At 40.2% G+C, this 22,371-nt stretch overlaps 1 protein-coding gene across 1 annotated transcript; it reads right to left on the bottom strand.

Annotated features, from left to right (window-relative positions):
* Positions 1-1,534: 1,534 nt before the first annotated feature.
* BRS3 (bombesin receptor subtype 3) lies at positions 1,535-20,655 on the bottom strand. The gene is made up of 3 exons (XM_063433531.1): positions 20,068-20,655; positions 6,482-6,833; positions 1,535-2,043 (listed from the first exon to the last, which is right to left on the bottom strand). The coding sequence occupies exons 1-3, from the start codon at positions 20,496-20,498 to the stop codon at positions 1,636-1,638; spliced, it is 1,191 nt and encodes a 396-aa protein (XP_063289601.1). The 5' UTR covers positions 20,499-20,655; the 3' UTR covers positions 1,535-1,635.
* Between the last annotated feature and the right edge of the window lie 1,716 nt (positions 20,656-22,371).

Genomic DNA, 22,371 nt, shown 5'->3' on the forward strand with positions numbered 1-22,371 from the left:
CACATACATACACCCTGCATTCAAATACCAACACTGCCCACACATACATCCTGCATTCAAACACCAACACTGCACACAAATACACCTTGCATTCAAACACCAACACTGCACACACATACACCCTGCATTCAAACACCAACACTGCACACACATACACCCTGCATTCAAACACCAACACTGCACACAAATACACCCCGCATTCAAACACCAACCCTTCTGCATTCAAACACACAAACACAGACTTGAAATCAAATGCCATTACGGCAATCACACCCCTGCATTCAAGCGCACATACTACACACAAACACATCCGTGCATTCAAATGGCAACAGTACATACAAATACACAACTATAGTACACACACATAAACCTATTTTATTGTTGTAAGTAAGTTATAAATAACATTTATGACATTATGGGAAGTTGTTTTTTGTGCCCACTCTTTTTCTTGTTGTGCATGTTTGTTTACATAAATATTATGCATCCGGCTTTCCATATCTCTTTCAGTGGACTTTTTGGCCATCGTGAAAAAAACAGTTTGACACACCTGAGTTAGTCCTTGCCTTGTCTCACGTATATACTTTCATGTGTTGGGGTTTCAAATTAATTTTGTCAGTACAGGTTCCCTTTTCAACTGTGATCTATCTGTCAGTTGAACAACTGTGAGCTGTGCAGGGGAGAAACTCAAAAGTGAATAACATTTTAGAATATATTTTGCTTCTACAAAATAATTTTTAAAGCACAGTTGTAGAAATTCAGATAACAGAAATAATGAAACCAAGCAAGATGTAACATATCGTTGTTTTTAAGGGAATTTCTTTAAAGGGTACTTTGTAAAAACAGTTACATTCCACTAATCAGTCAATGTTTAAATCTGACTTCCTAAACTGTTACATTGATGTAACAGTATCTTTCATTATGATAATCACTATCTGGGGTAAATACAGAAAGCTTTCATCTTGACTCATCAGCATTTCAAAGTAAATTCAAACTTAACTTCAAGTTTTAGTCTAAAAGAAATACAAAAAAAAAGTAACCTATGCTTTTAAGTCCACCGATTTTTGCCTAAAATGTGAAACTCACTTTGAATTCCCAACAATTTCCACTTTAGCAAACAAACCTGAGTAAGAGATCACAACATTGGGTGGAGAAAGGGCTGGCTAAGAAAAAAAGAAATAGTCTGAGAGAAGAAGAGGTCTTGAGGTAATAGATTGGTTAGTAAATAAGGATAAACTAACCTCCCTCACCAGAAAATGAACAGAGAAACAGAGGATAGTTCTGGCCATGAAATCAGTCCACAAGTGGCTTTCTCTGGTAAGTAGATCCTTCACTCTAAACGATACTTCTCACATGGTCACATTTGAGAATGTCCAAGACAAATATGATGAACTGACACAGACACAGGTAGCAATTTAATCAAATTTCAACAATTTGATGCAACACATATGTGGTTTACTCCACGACCTTTAGATGTGTCTTCATGTTAGCACACACTGTGTGTTTTCACGAGGAATTAGATGGTCTATCTAAAAATAAATAAAGGTTTAGCCTCACTCACCTTGACGATTATCCATTTACATTAATCAAACATTTTTGTTTCCGTATACCGGAGTAGCAGGACTTAGATATATAATGTTAAATACTGTCACTCTCTTTTTTCACGTCATAGCTGCCTAATAATGTTATGCTAATTTCAGACATCTGTATATTGCCTTTAATAGCCGTAATCCCAGTGTTGGTACTGCTATGGGTAGGACTCGGATGACAGGGTGGTGGCTGTGCCTGGCAGCAGTATACCTGCTTTTTGAAATGCTGCCTAAAACTTCTACTGAGCCAGTAAAGCGCAAATGGGTTAACACAGGAATTGCTGAATGCCAAGACTCGGGCAAATATGGTGGCAGATAGATGGAGCACCGACGAGTTTATATCGGAATGATAGGTGAAGGATCGGTACAAGTAGAGGATGTGATTTGGCAGCCAGCAAAAAGCAAAGAGAGCGACCAACACCAGCACGGTTTTCGCAACTCTTTTACGGGATTCGATCTAGAAATGGGAAAAAAAGAGAATTTGTTGAGAGAATTACTTGCAAGAAAATAAACTATAATATAATACAAACTATATATGAGCTATAATATATACAATTATAAGGAGATTATAATTACAATTATAAGGAGATTAAATATGAAAATACCTGGGTTTTTTCTTTTTACTTTCTGACATTTTGATATCTCCCCCCTGCCCCCTGGGTGATGTAACATTTATCACATTTAGAGCGCTCAGTGGCATACAGAATATATAGAGGTTGTGGGGTGGCCAACAATTGCCCCCAGGCAAAGCATTGAACCCTACACTTTTGTTGTGATTTATTTCAATGTTGTCAAGTTGCCCATTGAGTGCTGACGTCAGCTTGACTGAACATACACATATGGCTACATGGGAGAGTCTTCAGCACAAATTGTAGAACATTTCTTGACCCACAGATAGCCATTTATGACAACTAGTATATTTTATTTAAAACAACAAATGCAAATGACTTATACAGACTGTGTAGCTACCTAAAGGCAAGCTATGGAGGTAGAAAGTCCAGGGTTTTTTCAGACCAATGGTAAGTTTCTATGGTCCATCACACATATATTGATTCAAGCCTGCCATAAAAACAGCTCCATACCATGCCTAAACCCGAATGTGTTTTACAAATCACATTGCGACACCAAACCTTTGATTGAGTTCAGAGTATTACATGAACCTACATGTATTTAAGCCCCACTTGCTGTATAATTCTATAATTAGAGGTGTTACTCTCTGTACTACCTGATAGCAAGGCTAACAATTAAATGGTGCCAAAATTAGACCTAGGCTTTTAGGCCCCTGTCAGCATCCCTCTAACAATGCCCCTGGTTATGGCTTTTTTTTTTGTTTTTTTGAAATCTAATCTGTTACTTTTTTATTTAAATTTCAATCTTGCATGCGATACACTGCATGTACTTTACTTAATTCCTGCAGTGCTGTGCTGTGTGTATGACACTACTGAAGGAATGCACATACATTGTGGAGGAATAATGAGACTGCAAAGCTACCCATAATGAGACGACACTTCATTTTGAGGGTTAAACAGGAACTCTAGACTGGCTCATCCAGCCTGTCTTTTATTTCCAACTCACACATACAGGCCACACCCAGGGGGAGGCATAAAATAACCAATGACATAGATGTTACCTCCCACACATCCCCTCCCCTTAGTGTGACACATAATCCCATTATGCATACAGTTTAAAATATACTTTCCACACACACACTGTAACTTTAAAACTATACATTCAATCTCCATAATTACATATTCGGAATCAGCACACTTCAAACATAAACACTTCCAAAAATCAGCCAAATCCCTCCAGCGGATCAAAAGTTAGCTGGAGGTCCCTTTATGACCGACCGCAAGCACAATTTCCTGCCCAAAACAGTTCCATAGATTTGGGCTGTGCGACCGGTCAATTTCATGCGAAAAAACGATTTCGAACGGGACTTAGTCTCTGGAGCTGAAAAACCAAGTGTAGGAGAAGGTAAGGGTCAGCGGTGTTCGGTAAAATGTGTAGCCGATTTCAGTTCCATGAATTTGGCTACACATACCGCTGACCTCGTTCGAATGAACAAAGATGGCCGCCGCCACGTGTTCGTTTGTCGAATGGCGGCCACTTCGACTACTTCGGCACTTCGGCTGCATCCGAAGTGCCCATTTAAAGCTGCAGCACTGTTCCAAATTATTTAAAGGGACAGTCTTATAAAATCCAATCTGCTAAAAGAGTCTTTAACAGGTAATACCTTCCAGGGGCCATAGTCTTAAAGGGTATTGTTACCCAAAGTCTCAATATGGCCCCAGACAGTTCTTAAAGGGCCAGCAGCAGCCCAATATAGATCCATTAGCCCAAATAACAAAGGGGCCATAGTCAGCAGGTAGGAGGCTAGCAACCAGGCTTCTCCAGTTCACAGTGGCGAAGTTGGTTTCGCCACACACACCATGTAAACATTCACAGTGCAGGTGGAAAAAGTATGTGAACCCCTAGACTAATGACATCTCCAAGAGCTAATTGGAGTGAGATGTCAGCCAACTGGAGTCCAATCAATGAGATGAGATTGGAGGTGTTGGTTACAGATGCCCTGCCCTATAAAAAAAACACACACCAGTTCTGGGTTTGCTTTTCACAAGAAGCATTGCCTGATGTGAATGATGCCTCGCACAAAAGAGCTCTCAGAAGACCTACGATTAAGAATTGTTGACTTGCATAAAGCTGGAAAGGGTTATAAAAGTATCTCCAAAAGCCTTGCTGTTCATCAGTCCACGGTAAGACAAATTGTCTATAAATGGAGAAAGTTCAGCACTGCTGCTACTCTCCCTAGGAGTGGCCGTCCTGTAAAGATGACTGCAAGAGCACAGTGCAGACTGCTCAATTAGGTGAAGAAGAATCCTAGAGTGTCAGCTAAAGACTTACAAAAGTCACTGGCATATGCTAACATCCCTGTTAGCGAATCTACAATACGTAAAACAGTAAACAAGAATGGATTTCATGGGAGGATACCACAGAGGAAGCCACTGCTGTCCAAACAAAACATTGCTGCATGTTTACAGTTTGCACAAGAGCACCTGGATGTTCCACAGCAGTACTGGCAAAATATTCTGTGGACAGATGAAACCAAAGTTGAGTCGTTTGGAAGAAACACACAACACTATGTGTGGTGAAAAAGAGGCACAGCACATCAACATCAAAACCTCATTCCAACTGTGAAGTATGGTGGTGGGGGCATCATGGTTTGGGGCTGCTTTGCTGCGTCAGGGCCTAGACGGATTGCTATCATCGAAGGAAAAATGAATTCCCAAGTTTATCAAGACATTTTGCAGGAGAACTTAAGGCCATCTGTCTACCAGCTGAAGCTCAACAGAAGATGGGTGTTGCAACAGGACAATGACCCAAAGCATAGAAGTAAATCAACAACAGAATGGCTTAAACAAAAGAAAATACGTCTTCTGAAGTGGCCCAGTCAGAGTCCTGACCTCAACCCGATTGAGATGCTGTGGCATGACCTCAAGAAAGCGATTCACACCAGACATCCCAAGAATATTGCTGAACTAAAACAGTTCTGTAAAGAGGAATGGTCAAGAATTACTCCTGACCGTTATGCACGTCTGATCTGCAACTACAGGAAACGTTTGGTTGAAGTTATTGCTGCCAAAGGAGGTTCAACAAGTTATTGAATCCAAGGGTTCACATACTTTTTCCACCTGCACTGTGAATGTTTACATGGTGTGTTCAATAAAAACATGGCAACATTTCATTCTTTGTGTGTTATTAGTTTAAGCAGACTGTGATTGTCTATTGTTGTGACTTAGATGCTGATCAGATCACATTTTATGACCGATTTGTGCAGAAATCCATATCATTCCAAAGGGTTCACATACTTTTTCTTGCAACTGTACCTCCCAACTCTGGCACCTAAGAATCAGGACGGCAGTGGGAGGGAGATAAAAGGGGCAGAAAGTGGGCAGGTGCCCCAGAGTTAATGACAGGTCCACACCAGGCTACCTGTCTATCACTCCGGACAGCCCACTGATTGCAGGACACGCATGGAGCACTGTTTCAGTGCTATCTTCAGGGTCTTAGTGCCCTGAACACCTTATGATGCGCTCGTGCTATGATTGTTTGCTCAGTTCCCAAGTGTCCCCAAAAATGAGACATAAAGGAACCAAGGCAGAACAGGACCAAAATATGGTTACTCTACCGCTAATATCGGGATGGTTGGGAGGCATGATGTGGAAGTACAGCAGAGGTAAGTGCATTTATAAAACCCTCTGTGGCCTCATTCACCCAAGTAAACACTTCAATAGCATTTACTCTGTTGAGAGAACACTGTCACTTCAATAGAGGCGAAGGCAACTGGTATTATGATAGAAAATATTATTATTATTATTATTATTATTATACCAAATATTCTGATCTCCAATCTAAGAGAGACATAAAGACAGCAATTAAAAAAGTCAGGACTTTTCAATATAATGCAAATTCTTGGAATTCAAAGGGAATTTGAAAACAAATATGTTTCAATTGCGCTATTGAAGCCTGAAATTAGAAATTTGCATTAAATTTCCATTCCTTTCCTGAATAATTCTCAGAGTGATCTGGGTTCCAAATTGATACTGTTCCTCCTAAAGTAAGATCAGCTTGCTTCAGTGGTTATGGTGCCAAGAGTCCCCTGAAGCCCCCAACCCCCCCAATGACAGTAGTTGAATAATTTTAGAATAGTTTGACACCTTATTCTCAGTTCTCCATGTGATGTTCCCCACCTCTCAGCTAGAATCATTCTGTATTATTTATGGAGCTTTAGGTTTTCCTCTTTAATACGTACTTTCATACCTAAATATACTCACTTCAAGAAAAATCCAAATAAATTCAATATCTATTTTTACTTAGAATAATTAAACGTTACAAACCTGCTTTCGGGCGTGTGTGTGTTCTTCAGCGGGCATGTTACAAGTGCTTCTGTATAGTGTTCTTGCAATGAGAAAGTAGTACGCAGAAATTATAGACAATGGAACAATGTAAAACACCAGAAAACACATCAGGGAATGTGTCTCCTGTAATATTTTCTCAGACACGGGGTAAGGAGCGCAGGCTTTGAAAGATGTATTTTTTTCGGGGTCTCCAAACTCGTACAAATCGGAGAACACTGCTTCTGGGGCAGCAAGCAGCATGGAAATTATCCAGACACAAAGTGCTTTGCCACACGTTTTCAGAACCGCATCTGAGGTCTGCAGCTCCAAGGGTTTCACAATTGCTCTATACCTGTGTATGAAGAACAAAACCATTACAATGTTGTAGATGGCACACTCCGACAGCCATAACTGGGGGCTTTGGAAATTTGCATAATAATTGCAATCACAGAAAAGAAACATTAACAAGATCTGCACAAAATCATTATACCAGTCAGCTAAGAGCTATTGGAAAACAGTCAATTTGTACTTTAACTGTTTGAATGCAAATTAGGATGCCCCTAAAATATTAGATTTTTTTTGTAAATAAAACTCTCTCACAGATATGTAAGATTTAAATGCAAAAAGTGTTATTAAGAAACACTGTAGTGTTAGGAATACAAACATGTATTCCTCTTTTATTATAATCTTTATTTGGTTTTGTTTTGAGTTTGTTTAGACATACTTAAACACAAAAATGATAAACAAAAACCTTTAACATTTATACAAATTTCATTACAGTAGTTGAGGAACCGCTTATAGAGATGGAAAACAACCAGATAGTGATGGTTATAACGTCTCGAGGGTCTAGAGTTTTATGAGATTTTTGTTGGGGGGTCAGTCATTTGATACATATTCAGTTAATCTTTGACAACCATTGATCCCATATAATACATTTTCTTGGCGAATTTAACATAGTCAGACTAATTTCTCTTTCCATTTGGATTTGAAAAAGCACTTGAACTTTTGCTTGATTGCAAGAAGGTTTGTTATTAGATTAGTTTTCCAATTGTGTGTTATATTTAATACAAATATGTCTTCCTAATGCTATACTTTACCTGTGTTGTTGTCCACCAACTCCTGTGAGCGTTTAAAAGGTGATTATAACTTACCTTTACTCGTCGTCAAGCTGGTCTCGCTGAGAAAGCTCCACCGATTCATAATCTTAGCTAATCCATTGCTTCCTCTAGGAACAGCATTTGATTGAGAACCGACTCTGACTCGGTTCTCACAGGGAAGAGCCTTGAGTGGCTGTCAGGTAGACAGTCACAAGAGATGTGTTTAGCCCTGCCATGAGAACATAGCAATTTCAACAAAACTGCTCTGTTTTACATTGCAGGGTTGATAGTAAATGGCCACTGCATTTAGAGAATTCAATTCATTAAATTGAAGTGGTCTGGTTCCTTTTAGTGATCCTTTCCTAAAGGCTCATTTAGATTTATTGGGGCCAGAAGTAAAGATTGTAAGGGACTAACTTGTATTATACACACAGTTAGGGATAGGGAACCATTCATATGCTTATACATGCATTTTGCGAAAAAGAAAAAAAAAAGATTATTATAATGATGAACATCTATGATATCCTTTGTAGCACAATTTGTTGCTTATCCCTTCCATCTGTGTCCGTAGATCCAGAGATGGCTGAAGTTAAAATATGGTGGGGTCCTGCCCCCCACCAACTTGTTGGGTTCTATCCATTTAACCCATGAGATGCCATGTTTAAAATCAGCTGCATTTTCAATCGTCAATAAAGGGCAGAATGGATACTGCACACATAATCAAGGCAGGCACATTTTTGTTTTAACACAGTTATCAGTAGTCCTTACCAGGTTTGGACTGGTAAAAAAAACTTTGCCTTGGCATTTTTTAGTCAGTGAGAAGGGGTGTTTTGTCATCACCAATGACAAGCAGACCCCCCTTTCAAAGTGAGAATGTTGGTTTAAAGCTCTTTCAGGGCAGACCATGCACAGAGCTCTGCTGAAGAGCTCTCACATAAGAAAAAGACCCTGCATTTGTTCTGAGCAGATCAAATGAATTTAATGACACGCTTGCGCTGTGTTTGCTTGTGACTTGTCTCTGGTGTCTCCATTAGTGGGATACCAGAGAACAAAAGGGCCAAGAAAGCGTATTGTGAATGTGTTTGCAGGCTGCTTGTTGGATTGCTTATGTGTAAAGTCAGCTGATTGTGGTGTGGTGTTTTGTGTAAATTGGTCAGTTTCAGTTGGGATGTGTTTGTGGTGTAATATGTATGGATATGGGCTAAAGGCGGTGAGAGTGTGTGTATAGGGGTGTAGGGGCTGTAGAGAGTTTGTGTTTAGAGAATGTAGTGTGTGTATTTACATACATGTGATCTACTATGTGTATAGGGGATCCAGAATGGGCACGTCAGGAATGTATAGATCCACAGTGTTTATAAGGGATGTAGTGTGTGTGTTTGGAATGAAGTATGTATAAAGAATATTGTGTGTGTGAAGTGTTCAGTGAGTGAGGGGTGCAGCTGTGTGAGAGGTGCAGACGTTCAGATACACACTGCCCGACAGAAACACACTACCAAATAGATACACACTCCCCGACAGATACTCACTGCCAGACACACCAATAAAGATCTACAAATATATGCTCCTGATGGCAGCCCTAGATATGTCTTATTAAACTGTGAGATAGAGGTTTTGATGCCAAATGATGATGGGGAAAAGAAGGGGTAATTTCTAATGGTGATCGGACAGAGTGAGAGTGATGCCTAATGGTAATAGTTATCAACTTATGCATCAACTCTGCCCTCTCTCACCACCATTAGACATCGCCATCTGTCACCATCATTAACCATTATCACCCTCCCTCTCATATCACTATTGACCATCACCAGCTCTCTGTCCCCCAGTCATTAATGGGTCAATCTACTCACCATCATAACTTTGATTTGTTGCATAGAGTACAGCTCTCTCTGTAAGAGGCTTATACCTGCTATAAGCCAGACCAACAGATCTGTCAATTGCAGCAGTTGGAATTCTCGATACCAACTGTCCGAAATCAAAGTACTCTACCTTGCACCTGCTGCATGCACAACCTGGACTAGGCACTCACTGCAGTGTTTAGAGGTGAGAAGAAAGATGTCCTAACATGTACATCAACTTTTTATTTTAAATTTTTTTTGCAATTTTATTTTATTTTTATTTTTTTTATCCTGTTATCTTTTGAGATTTGGAGCATGAAGCTCCACCTTCTTACAGCTGTCTGATTGACATCCTGATAAAGAAGATAAGGTTTGTCCAACTTGTGTCTGTGACATCCATACCACACACACAACTTGAACTGGGCTCTTTCTCCTCTGTCAAGCTGTGCACACAAACAAGTTCATTAAACAGTGAACTGGACTGTGTATAAACTGATAGCAATCGTGGTACGGCTGCTATCGGTATCCAGAGCCATCGTGCACATCATATGTGATGACTGGAACTGCTCCTGGGGGATAACATTCTGATCCCATAACCAGGGTGACCAGAGCCACCATGTTTACAAGGACACATACAAGTTTCTCATATTTATGAAAACGCATGAAAAGGGTTGCCTTGCACTGTGTATAACGCATAGTCTGCATTATTGCCTACTGCCTAATTGCTTAATTGCAGGATTCTTCATTTCCTAATTGCTTCATCTAATACACTTTCTTCAGAATTCTACATACTACAGGGCTACCCTTTTCATGTGCTGCCCATCAATATGTTTTTGTGATATGTGACCCTGATAACATGGTGAATCTGGTCACCCTGCCCAATTGCCCATAAACCCAGGCTGAGTGTAGTCCAAAATGAGATGCTTCTGATTGGAGCCTTTTCCTGCCCAGAGAGGGTCCTGCCTGTAATTGCAGTCAGTCCCACTAAACTGAGCCTCTGCAGGGATCGTTCATAGTAAGTATTGTTTTTATAAATATTTTTGTTTATTTAATACTTTTGAGTTTTTTTTTTGAAGCATTAAAAAGTAATTTTGATCATATTATTTCCTTTTACTGCATTATCTATATCAGGGGTGTCAATTTAACTTTACCTGAGGGCACCTTGCAGAGACGTCTTCTCATATGGGTGCCGCTGATCTACACGCATATCCATGCTACCAAACACACACAGATCCATACTTCAAGACACACAGACACACACAAACACACACATATATATTTACACAGAGCCATATTTCCAGACCCACATGCAGGTCTGTACTTCCAGACACACTCACAGGTTCAGCTATGACTGACACTCACACATGCAAACACTCGCGTGCACTCACATACATACAGATCTCCCGGCACCACTCTGCAATGCTGGTCAGTGGGTAAGCAGCCAGCCGCTCAATGAAAAGGCTGTCAGTTGTCATGTGTTCGATGTCTAACCAGACAGTCTGGAAATTGAGGTGCCGTCTGTTTCCCTCCTTCACCCGGGGCCGCAAGAAGTTGCTTGGGGGCAACAAGTGGTCCATGGGTCAGTGGTTTGAGACCCTTAATCTATATAATGCAGTAAACAGAGGGACGTTTCCCTATAAGCAGCCATTACCCTTTCTCTCCACTCACTATTCGGTTCCTTTCCTATACGATAGTGATGGGAGTAAGAGAGAGTTTCAAGGAGCTTATTTTTTGTTGTGGGAGAGAGTGGGTTACCTAATGGTGATGAGATAGGGAGGACTTGATGCTTAATGGTGCTTGGAAAAGGAGGGGGATGTTTAATCATGATGGAATAGGGAGGGTTGATGCCTAATGGTAATGGAAGGGAGAGTGATGCCTAGTGGTGAGGGGAGAGAGATGGGGGTCCTGATTATTGAATGGGAGAGGATATGAGCTGTGAGTACTACTCCCTTCCTCTCCCATATCCATTATGTGTCACCCCCACCTCTCTTACATCAGCAGTAGGTGTCACCCCTCCCACTCTCATTATTATTAGGCATTCGTTACTCCCTCCCTTTCCCATCTTTATTAAACTGACCCCTCTATCTCCCATCTACCATGTGCGTGAGGGAGAGACTCAGGAAAATACAGAATCTAATGCGGGTGGTGATGATGGGGTTGCCTTATGGTGATGGGGGAGGGAAGTCATGGCTAATATTCATGGGAGAGGGAGAGGGCTGGTACCTTCTTGTGATGAGAGAGAGAAGAGGTTTATGCCTAATGGTGATAGGAGTGGGAGAGGGGTTATGCCTAGAGGGAGGGGATGATGCCTAGTTATGGTAGACGAGGGCCCTTCTTTCGGTATCATCTCACTTCCTCTCTCATCACCATTAGTTGTTACCTCCTCCTTCTCCCATCCTTATCAGGCATCACTTCCTCTCTCTCACATCAACATTAGGCATCATTCCCCTCCCTCTCGCACCACTATTTGACAGCCATTACTCTTTCTCCTTCCCACCGCAACCTGGCATCTTCCCCCTCCATCTCCCATCTGCCAGTGGAGGAGAGAGAGAGATGTTTGGGGAGAATGTTGTAGGTAGGAATGGAAAATGGTTTACTATGGGTTTTAAATAGGGAGAGGTGGTTCCTAATGGTAATGGGAGTGGGAGGGAATATAATAGAGAGGGTAGAGGGAGGCGTGATGCACTATGGTGGTAGGTGATTCCTAATGGTGATGGGAGTGAATATCATTTCTAATAGTGAGGGTAGTGGAAAGCATTATGCGCTATGGTGGTGAGAGAAGGGTGACTCTTAATGTTTGTGGAGGTGATGCCTAGTGATGAAGTGAGAAGGAGGTGGGGTGATATCTAGTGGTGATGAGAGAGGGTGAGGCCAAGTGGTGTTGGAAGAGCGAGGAGGGGGATTCCTCATGGTGGTGTTTCACATTATCATGAGGCATCACCCCTTCCCTCTCTCATCACCATGAGGCATCACCCTGCTAACTCCCATCACCATTAGGTATCACCAATCTCCATTCTCCATTAGGCATCACAACTATCCCACCTCCATTGGGATTTACCACTGTTCCACCACTATTAGGCTTGCTTTTCTCTGCCCTGCAATTAGCAGCGTGAGCAGTCATTCCCACCTCCTCTTACCATCTATGTAACCATATAGCAGTCTCCAGCACAGCCTCACAGCTGGCATCTTCCAAGCTCAAGCAGGTTTTTGCTTGCTCTCCCTGTTGCCTGCTGGATAGCGAGTGCACGGGTGGTTCAGGTGGAGTTAGCTGTCGCACCGTGCAAACCTGCAGCCAGTCCTGCAAGCTGTCACCAGTGGAGGATCCAGGGGGGGAGCACCAGGACAAATGCTCCCCCTCCCCCCACCCGAGAAGCTATTGTGCAATTTGTTGGCTAGGGAGGACCATGATAGGTGACTCCCCCAAGATGCCAGGGACATTTATTGTCTGGCCATCAGCAGGGGCTGACCGGAGGAACATCCTCACAGAGTGGGGGACGTCCCTTTAGGGAGTTCCTGTTGACAGCCAGGCTGTCCCTGGCATCTTGGGGGCCACCTGCCAAGGTCCTCTTTACACAACAAATCGCACAATGCTACAGATGTCCCAAAGGTAGGAGTCCAGAAGCAGTCATGGAGGATTGGATGTATCGTAACATAATCACAAGAGCAGCACCAACAACTATAAGTTATTTTTTTTTGTTTATCTTTCTTGTGCTGTAGACGTCAGACCCAGTATTGTAGATCTCTGCAAAGTGATTCTGCCCTTATGTTTACTGGGTATCTGGGTGTCTAACTCATCACCTCCAAAGTTAGGATGTGTGAGTTGTTTGTATGTAATTGTCTATGTTTTCAATTGTCTGTGTAGGTATGAACCTACCCACTGTGTATATGTGTGCATGCAGTTTATTGTCATTATATGCAAGCTCTTAAGTGTTAGTAAGTGCCATTCCTGGGGTCGCCTCTGGATCTTCTGTGTTTTTTAATAGCTTCCTGCTAGACCTGATGTCCAGAAATAGCATCCAATAGTCCTTAATCAGGCATGAAGGGACAGAGATGTAATCGATTCAGAATATTGACATTTTAAAGGGCCATGATAGTTCAATATTGTAGTTATGGTGGAAAGAGCCTACAGACACCCCCCTCCATGTTTATTTTTTTAATCATGAGCTGCATGATAGGCTTTCTCTGGCCCTATATACTAGTTTCTTCAGACATTTTTATTATGCAAAATGTACACTTGTAGTAATCAATACCCATTCCAGATGTATATGAACAGTTCTTGATCCAATAACAAATCTGATTGCCATTATTGAGTAAATAATTGTTTTCCATTTTGTGATATAATTAGAAATGGCTACAATTGGATTCTTTTTGCCTTCTTTTGGAGCAACATCATTAGATAATGGGTTTCAAGGTTGAACTTGATGGACTTTAGTCTTTTTTCAACCTAGAATACTATGTACCTATAGAACCCGAGTGGGAATGAATTGTTTAGAGTGCTGGGGTAACCAACCCTCTGGTTTTGGTCTTTAGATTGATGTATTTAAATCAAATTATTGAACTGTGAATATAAATAAACATCTCGGTCACTGACACAGATACTCAGTCAGTCCTCAAACTAAGCCATAGAGTAATCTACTCCCTCCCAACACTTTCCACCATAGGTTTTGTTTGGATGGTTAAAAAGTACTAATTTTACAGGCAGTTGATTTACTTCCAAGATTTGTTCCTTGTTTGTGAGAAGTCCAGATACTTTAACCCTGGTCCCCTGATGCTAAGAGCTCAATGAGAGCTCGAGAAGAAAAAGCAATGTACATATCTCTCTCCTTGGGTGTCTAGGATCAGATGTCCCAATGAAAAGTGAACAGGTGACATCAGAAAGCCCTTCTGTGAGCAGATAGGGCACATTTGAGGTGTAGAATCAGAAGTGGCACTTTTCACAATTGCGAAAAAATCTTGACATGCCCAATTGTTCTTTACTGCTTGTCTGGACTGTCATCAACCAGGGGAAGGGGAAGCTGGAAAACTGTTATTATTCCAGAGATACAACACAGTTTTTTTCCCAACTAACATTTTGATCAAAAGTATTTTTTATGGGATTTTTATCATGAAATATTTTAAAGTCAAACTCCCCTGGAAAGTTTTCTTTTTCTTTCCTTTTTGCCCAAACTACCCTTCACCTCTTTTTCTTTCTTTATCTCCAAAAAATCTCAGTAGTGCTCTCCATTGCCAACAGTTTGGGTTGTTACTTTTTATTTTGCAACAAAAAATGGTGAGACGCTGACCCTAGTACCCTATGGATGAGTCTCTATTGCACTTAGTTTAAGATCGATAAATCAAGTATCACACCCTGACCGCAGATCAGAAAATCTCATCTGACAATGTCTGACAGCAAAAAGGTTGGTAGTCATATATTATTTTTTTATAATCAAATATATACATCATATTTTATTTTTATTTTCACTTTATTTGCTTTATTTGGTTTAGCTTTTATTGGCTTTTATTTTAAATATGAAATAAATGTTACATTTTTATTTAATAAAGGTTTATTTCAACCAAAATCCAATGTTTTCATAAAACACTGGCTTTGGTTGGAGTAACCCTTTATGTGGTTGTCCACCTCCCCCCAAACACCAAAAACAAAAATTAAAAAAGAAACCCTTAAACATAACTTTTTTTCCCTCTTTTGCCCAGTCTTTGTCTGCCAGACATCACTCTCACCTCGCTGGGTGATTTAGGGACAGCAGGGAGAGCGGACTGAGGGGAGTAGAGGGGAAGTATGGATATCGGCTGTGCTGCCATTGGCTGTCTGGTGTCAGCATGCTGTACATACTGGCAACAGGCGCTAATTTTACACAGAATATATATTTTTTCCCAGCTGGCTAATGACACATCTTTGATACTACTGTATTTGGAGTTTCTGACTGCAGAGGGGTCAATCTCTGTGTGTGAGGTGTCTCACTGCACATGCAGGCTTCAAGCATTCAAGCATCACAACAATTTCAAATCACTGAAGTGGACATGGTGGTTGGAGTAACACATTAGAGCAATGGTTCCCGACTCCCTGTGTACTGTCATATTATGCAATTACTAAAGCGTTATGTTTGGGTAATGCAGAGCCTGTCTGACACCCATCCAGTTCTCTACCGTAGGTCAGGAATGTAGGTAGGTAATCATACATTATTTTTTTGTAAATGAACGGAAGTCTTTATCATCTTTTTTTTACCTCACTGTCACGAGTTTACTATTCTTGTTTATATGTCTCTTTTCCTTTAAGATTTGGTCTCTTTATTCTACTTATATGTGTTGACCTTTAAGAAAACCTTGACTTCTTCATGTTCTGTCTGTCTTTTTTAATGCATGACATTATAATTGTGTCTCTATTTCAATGTGATAAATGTAACATTTTATGCAAAGGTTTATTTATTCTTTAATTCTCTATTTGCAGTTAGTTCAAATATGAACTCCAACACCGATCATCAATACTGGTCTCAGCTGGAATTATTCAACTAAGATAACAGGTTACTCAGCATCAGACTTTTGTCACACCTCGAATGTTGGTTTCTTATCAACGTCTCTGTTCTTGTACCACCAATATTGTACTGTCATTGTGATTACTTGTGTACGAACTCTGGTGTTATCTAAGGATTGCATATTTTTCTCAATACCTCGAATCAAATTTTTAGTAACAACCTGGACTTGGCTAAAAGACTAACTTCTATCTGTGTCCTGGACATTGTTAAGGATTACCTGTTATTGGAGGAAGTTTGCTTAAATACTTTCTGCCTCTTGCTCTCAGAGTGGACTTCTGGTTGTTGGAACTGGATCTGGCCAACTGGATTTTCATTCTCCTCGCTTTGTGGATTCTTATCAACATTGTGCCTCTTGCAGCAGCAGAGTAATGACTCTCTGCTTCTATGGTCTTATATCCCCTGCTAACATGAGCCATTTGCCACCATTTTGCGAAAATTTTTATTTTGTATTTAGTATCAGTATTCAGTTTATAAAGTGTAGAATGTTACCCACAAAACCCCAGTTCGCCTTGCATACTGATAACAACAGGTGCCTTGACACTTCTATATTCAGAATGCTACGGCCGCACAGAAGCTGGTGAATTTCATGTTATGTAAGTCAGCTGAACAGATTATTGTTGCACTCTTTGTAGAACCTTCCATTGAACCTTTTATTTATTGATTCACTTATTCCATCATATTGCAAAGTTTTATTTATATAATACTTAATAAAGTTATATTGAGAAAATAATTTCTTACATTTTCCAAAGTGTAATTTTTCCTTTACAAACATTAAAAATAGAAAAAACAAGTGACCAAAGGCGCTATAACATTAGTCCTCTACCCAAATTTACTAAAAGAAAAAGCAGCACCTTAAAAAGTGCAATAGCTCTCAAAACACACTAGGAAATATCAAAATACAGATACAGGTGCCCTGTCACTTTAAGACAAATACATTTGTAATGTTACAAATGTATTTGTCTTAAAGGCACAGGGCACTTGTTCCTGGTTTTTGGTATTTCTTTACAAATGTTAGACATCCATAACTGTATAATGAGAAAGTACAGAAATATAAACAGAATTTGTATGTAACATTTGTTAAATTGTGGACAGTGAACATATCCAAAACATTTAACTATTTGCTGTAGATACAATGGCTGGATTCTCTTTGCAGACTAAGGTTTTATAATCTTCTTACCTAAAGGAAAACTATAAGGTCAGGAACACAAGCATGTATTCCTGACCCTATAATGTTAAAAACACCATCTAGCCCCCTGGCTCCCCCTCGTCGCCCTAAATATAGTACAATCTTACATTATCCCAGTCTGCTGGTGCTGGCTCTGTCCCTGATCTGCCTGCTTGGCTGACATTATCAGAAGTGGATTGACTAAGACTGCCACGGAGGCAGATCAGCACAACCCTGGCCAATCAGCAGCTCCAACGTCAGTGTCTCCATGCACAGGATGCACTGTGCAGCACTGCCCTAGGAAGCACCTCTAGTAGCCATCTAATAAGTGGCCAGTGGAGGTATCCCCAATTATTTCCCAGCGTGGCTGCTGTGGCTTCTAAGCTCCTGTGCTGCTTGCTGGGGGCTTCTGTGCTGCTGGGCGGTCAATGGAGGCAATGAGGAAGCTGTGCTCTTCTTGCTCTGCTCCCTCTTAATGATGCATGGGTTGGAGTAACGTTATATTCCAGCTCCCAGCATCACTGCACGGAGAGCAACGGAGCAGAGCAAGAAGAGCACACAGATCAGCGCTCCCTTGCCATCCGCCTGCAATTTGCACTGCTGCCAGTCTCTGGGGGGCCCTAAGGTGGCCAGTAGGCCAGCTTTTGGGCCCCCCTTAAACAAGAGGTCCTCTTCAGCGAAAATGAGTATTTCATAAAGATTCTATCTTTATGAACTAAAAGTGTCACTTTAATTAAAAAACAATAAATTGTGAGTTAATTTGTTTGTCTGCCAGTGAGTGCATGTGTGTCAGTGTGTGTGTGTGTCTGTCAGTGAGTGTGTGTATGTGTGTCAGTAAATGTGTGTTTGTGTCAGTGAATGAGTGTGTCTGTCAGTGAGTGTGTCTGATAGTGTGTGTCTTTCACAGTGTTTCTGTCTGTCAGAGCGTGTCTGTCTGTTATTGTGTGTCTGTCAGTGAGTGTGTGCCTATCAGTGCATGTCTGTCAAAGTGTGCTAGTATTAATGATAGGCGTGCCCATGATTGAAACTGGCTCTTGAAAATTCCCCTGTGACTTGGGATCCTCTCTCTATTTATTGGACAATTTATGCATCCAACATCTAAGTGAACCCCACTCTCTGAATCTGTTACTCGTTCATTTACTTCAAAGAATTGTCCAACACATGCATGAAATTATCAGCAAGTGGTTTTAACAGTAGCTTAGAATCTTCATTTAACGGCACATTTATGTTAAAGAGTGTGACCACATAGGCTTATATGACTATAATGTATATGAATGTCAGTTTATGAATCTGTCAGTTGAATCAGAAACCCCCATCCACAAACAGACTAACCTTGGAAACATTAAGAGGGTTATTCACTAAAGTGAAAAGTCAAAGTGAATTTCAAATGTAAGACCAAAGCAGTAGAACTAGAAGAGAATGTTTCCTGTTCAGCTATACCTTAAATTTCAAAATCACTTTTAATTCACTTTGATTCTTAATTTAGTGAATAACTCAGTAAAAGATATATAAGGCTAGAGGCAGGGTAGAGCCATACAAGACATTATAAATGTTGTAGAATTAATTTCAGTAAATGATTTTTTTTATCTTTCTCTTCCAGTCGCTTGTCTGTTCATCAATTATCTTGTCATGAAATTATTTTGCACACTTCTTCTGTGTTAGATTATTCGTTGAAATCAGATTCTAAAATGATTCCAATTATAATGTCAGGGAGGAGTGGTATTAAAACTATAGCCATACCACGTTTGAGAGAGTATGACAATATTTTAGATAAAAATGGAGAAATGTAACATGTTTTTAGGACTGATTACCTTCAATCATGTAGAAGAAATCATTCATCTAGAATTGGAAGAATTAAGCCATGTGCTTTAAAAAATCAGTCAAAGCCTACAATTACCGCAGATATAACTTGGAGCTACATCACAGCTATAATGGTCCATAGATTAGATCTCATATTATAGGTAAACCACTGACTGAATACATTTAAAGCTATATCAGGATCTGATTTGTTAGGTGTTTCGACCCATTAAATTATTTTCTCTTGTGTAACTTTAATAACAATTAGTTTAATTGACATACTCTTATATTTGATTTTGCCACGTCTTAAACTGAACCCTTTAGCAAGCATAATATGGACCAGAGAAAAGAAAAGGTTACCTGCGCTCTCTCCTTAATCCCTATGTATATTTAGACAAATGGAGGTCATTTAGTTGCTCCAATGGCCATTGGAGGGAATGCACACTTGCCAACGTCAAGGCAGACCTCCCCTAAGCGGGTCCTAACACTGACCCTTCAGCCTGCTTCCTTGAGCTTCTGGCAAAGATATCTCTAATGAGACAGAGAGGGGTATTTTTTATATACACCCCTATCACACAGCCTTGTTACAATGCTGCCACCCATCCCATGTGTTCCCTATTAAGGGTTAATAAGTATATAGGGGTGTATATAAAAAATACCCCTCTCTGTCTCATTAGAGATATCTTTGCCAGAAGCTCAAGGAAGCAGGCTGAAGGGTCAGTGTTAGGACCCACTTAGGGGGGGGAGGGGGGGGTCTGCCTTGATGTTGGCAGGCGGGCATTCCCTCCAATGGCCATTGGAGCAACTAAATGACCTCCATTTGTCTAAATATACATAGGGATTAAGGAGAGAGCGCAGGTAACTTTTTCTTTTCTTTGGTTTTTACTATATATTGGGGCTGATGTGTACTGTAGTCATTGCTGCCGGCCCAGTAGTGATGGGAGTGAGCGCAGGACTTTTCTTTTTGTAATAATATGGACCAGGACGAGGCTATCTTTGGCACTCCATATGTTGTGGACTACATCTCCCCTGATGCTTTGCCAGCATTCTGGCTGTACAAGCACTATGGGAGATGTAGACAACAACATCTGGAGTGCTGTAGGTTGCCTATTCCTGATATAGACCTTTGTATATTTCTCAGAAAACCAGAATCATTTCTTACCTGTCAGCACTGAGGACAGTCAACGTGAAAACGGACACTCCAACAGAAGTGAGTTGTATGAAAGATATGACCTTGCATCCGATTCTTCCAAATAGCCACGTGTCTACCATATATCTTGAAGCGTCCACTGGAACACAGGTCAACAGCAGGAGCAGATCTCCGAAAGCCAGGCTGGTGATAAATATATTAGGAACCGTCTGCATGGACTTAATCTTGAAGAAGACTTTTATGAGAATTGCATTCCCAAGAAGACCAACTGATATAATAACAGCATATGTAATGGAAATCGTGGCCAGTACTTCCAAACCCGGGGATACATTTTCATTGTCTTCTTGATACAAAGTTGCATTTTCATATGATGATTTCAAAGAAGCCGTTCCATCTGCTGCAGATGATAACGTCTGGTTAAGTGTCGTGGAAGCTTCAGGCATTTTTCTTTTATTTCTTCAAATAGAATTTATATTCTTAAAAAATCTTCCCGTTCAGAACAGAACTGACATGAAGCATAACTAAGTGTCTCAATATTCAGCTTCGAAGCCACTGTTTCACTTGATGCCTTACAATTTGTACATGTACTTCGGGAATCAAGCCATAGCTTTCAGCACTCATCAATTGTAAGGAGTGTTTAGACTAGTGCTCACAGTTTCTTTTCTGAACAGTGTGGGAGGCACTGCATATTAGTATTCAATTTTTACACAGGATCTTCGGAAATGGGTCTGTTCGCATATTTCTCTATGCTCATTTTAAGCAAATTTCCTTGGTGACGTTGGCAAAGACACCATTCAGACATGTTTTTACTAATTTAGTTTCAGCACAATAAAACATTTGAATATTTGTACACAATTTACACAACTTGAATTTAGCTGTGATTTAAAATCAGAAAACAGACTAAAGCTGTTATGGTACAAAAAAAAAAAAACAAGTCCTGCACTCAAACTCCCATCACTCCTGAGCGGCAGCAACAACCATAGTACACATCAGCCCCAATACATACAGTAAAAACCAAAGAAAAACATTACCTGCGCTCTTCCCAAATCCCTATGTATATTTAAACAAATGGAGGTCATTTACCGTATGTACTCGAGTATAAGACGAGTTTTTCAGCACATTTTTTGTGCTGAAAACCCCCCACTCGTCTTATACTTGAGTGAGTGTCTGTATTATGGCAACTTACATTGCCATAATACAGACAAAGGGATGTTGGGGGCTGGCACAAAGCGTTTACTTACCTTTCCTGCAGCTCCTGTCAGCTCCCTTCTCTCACCTCCGGTCCGGTCAGCTCCCCACTGAAAGTCTCGCGAGAGCCTCGGGGTCAGAGCTCCGCGCGGCACTGACACCGCGAGACTTGCTGAGGGAGCTGACCGGACCGGAGTTGAGAGAAGGGAGCTGACAGGAGCTGCAGGAAAAGTAAGTAAACGCTTCCTGCCAGACCCCTCCTACACATTCCACACCACTTGACCACCAGGAAGTGAGAGCCCCCCTCCCTGGCCAGCTAACAAACAGGGAGGGGGGACGAATAAAAATATAAATAATAATTTAAATTATATTTTAAAAAAAGATATTAAAATAATAATAATATAAAAAAAAAAATAATAATATTAAAAAAATATTAAAATAATAATAAAAATGTTATGGACAAAAATGGGAGTTTGAGCGCAGGACTAGTTTCTTTGTAAAGTATGTATAACTCTACTTAATTTAGCTAAAGTTGTTTTGGTGACTATAGTGTCTATTTTAGTAAATAATCCTATGTAATGTGATATGCACAAAAGGCCCACTGTGGCAGTTGTAGAAAATACATTTATAGGTAATATTAATGTTTATACTTGTGTTTGTACTGCATTTTTTAGAGAAAGTATTTATCTTATATCAAACTCCCAATGACTCCAATAAAAAAAAAAAAAGATAAAATAATAAAAGCACGCTTATAATTTTTGGATATAGAAATGTGGTGACGGGCCCAAAAAGTTTATATTGTTTTCGCTATAAGCACAATTAATTAAATTACAGTACTCAATAAATATAATTTAATTATTTTATTAACTGTCATATAGTGTCTTAATCCAACTGGGAGACTACTCCTACACTGTGTTAGAGCTCTGCTTGTGTCATCTGTTCACCCACACATTAATATTACTTTACAATATGAATAAATTATTATATAAATAATACCATGTTGTTATAGCTCATACCATTATCATTCCTGTCACTATGGCCTGAATATCATATTTTAGTCTTGTAATCTGGTATTATATTGCACTCTCACATTCCTTATTTATAACATCCCCCGTCCATAAAGGGTTA

This window comes from Pelobates fuscus, chromosome 9 (genome assembly GCF_036172605.1).
Source record: "Pelobates fuscus isolate aPelFus1 chromosome 9, aPelFus1.pri, whole genome shotgun sequence".
NCBI classification, from domain to species: Eukaryota; Metazoa; Chordata; class Amphibia; order Anura; family Pelobatidae; genus Pelobates; species Pelobates fuscus.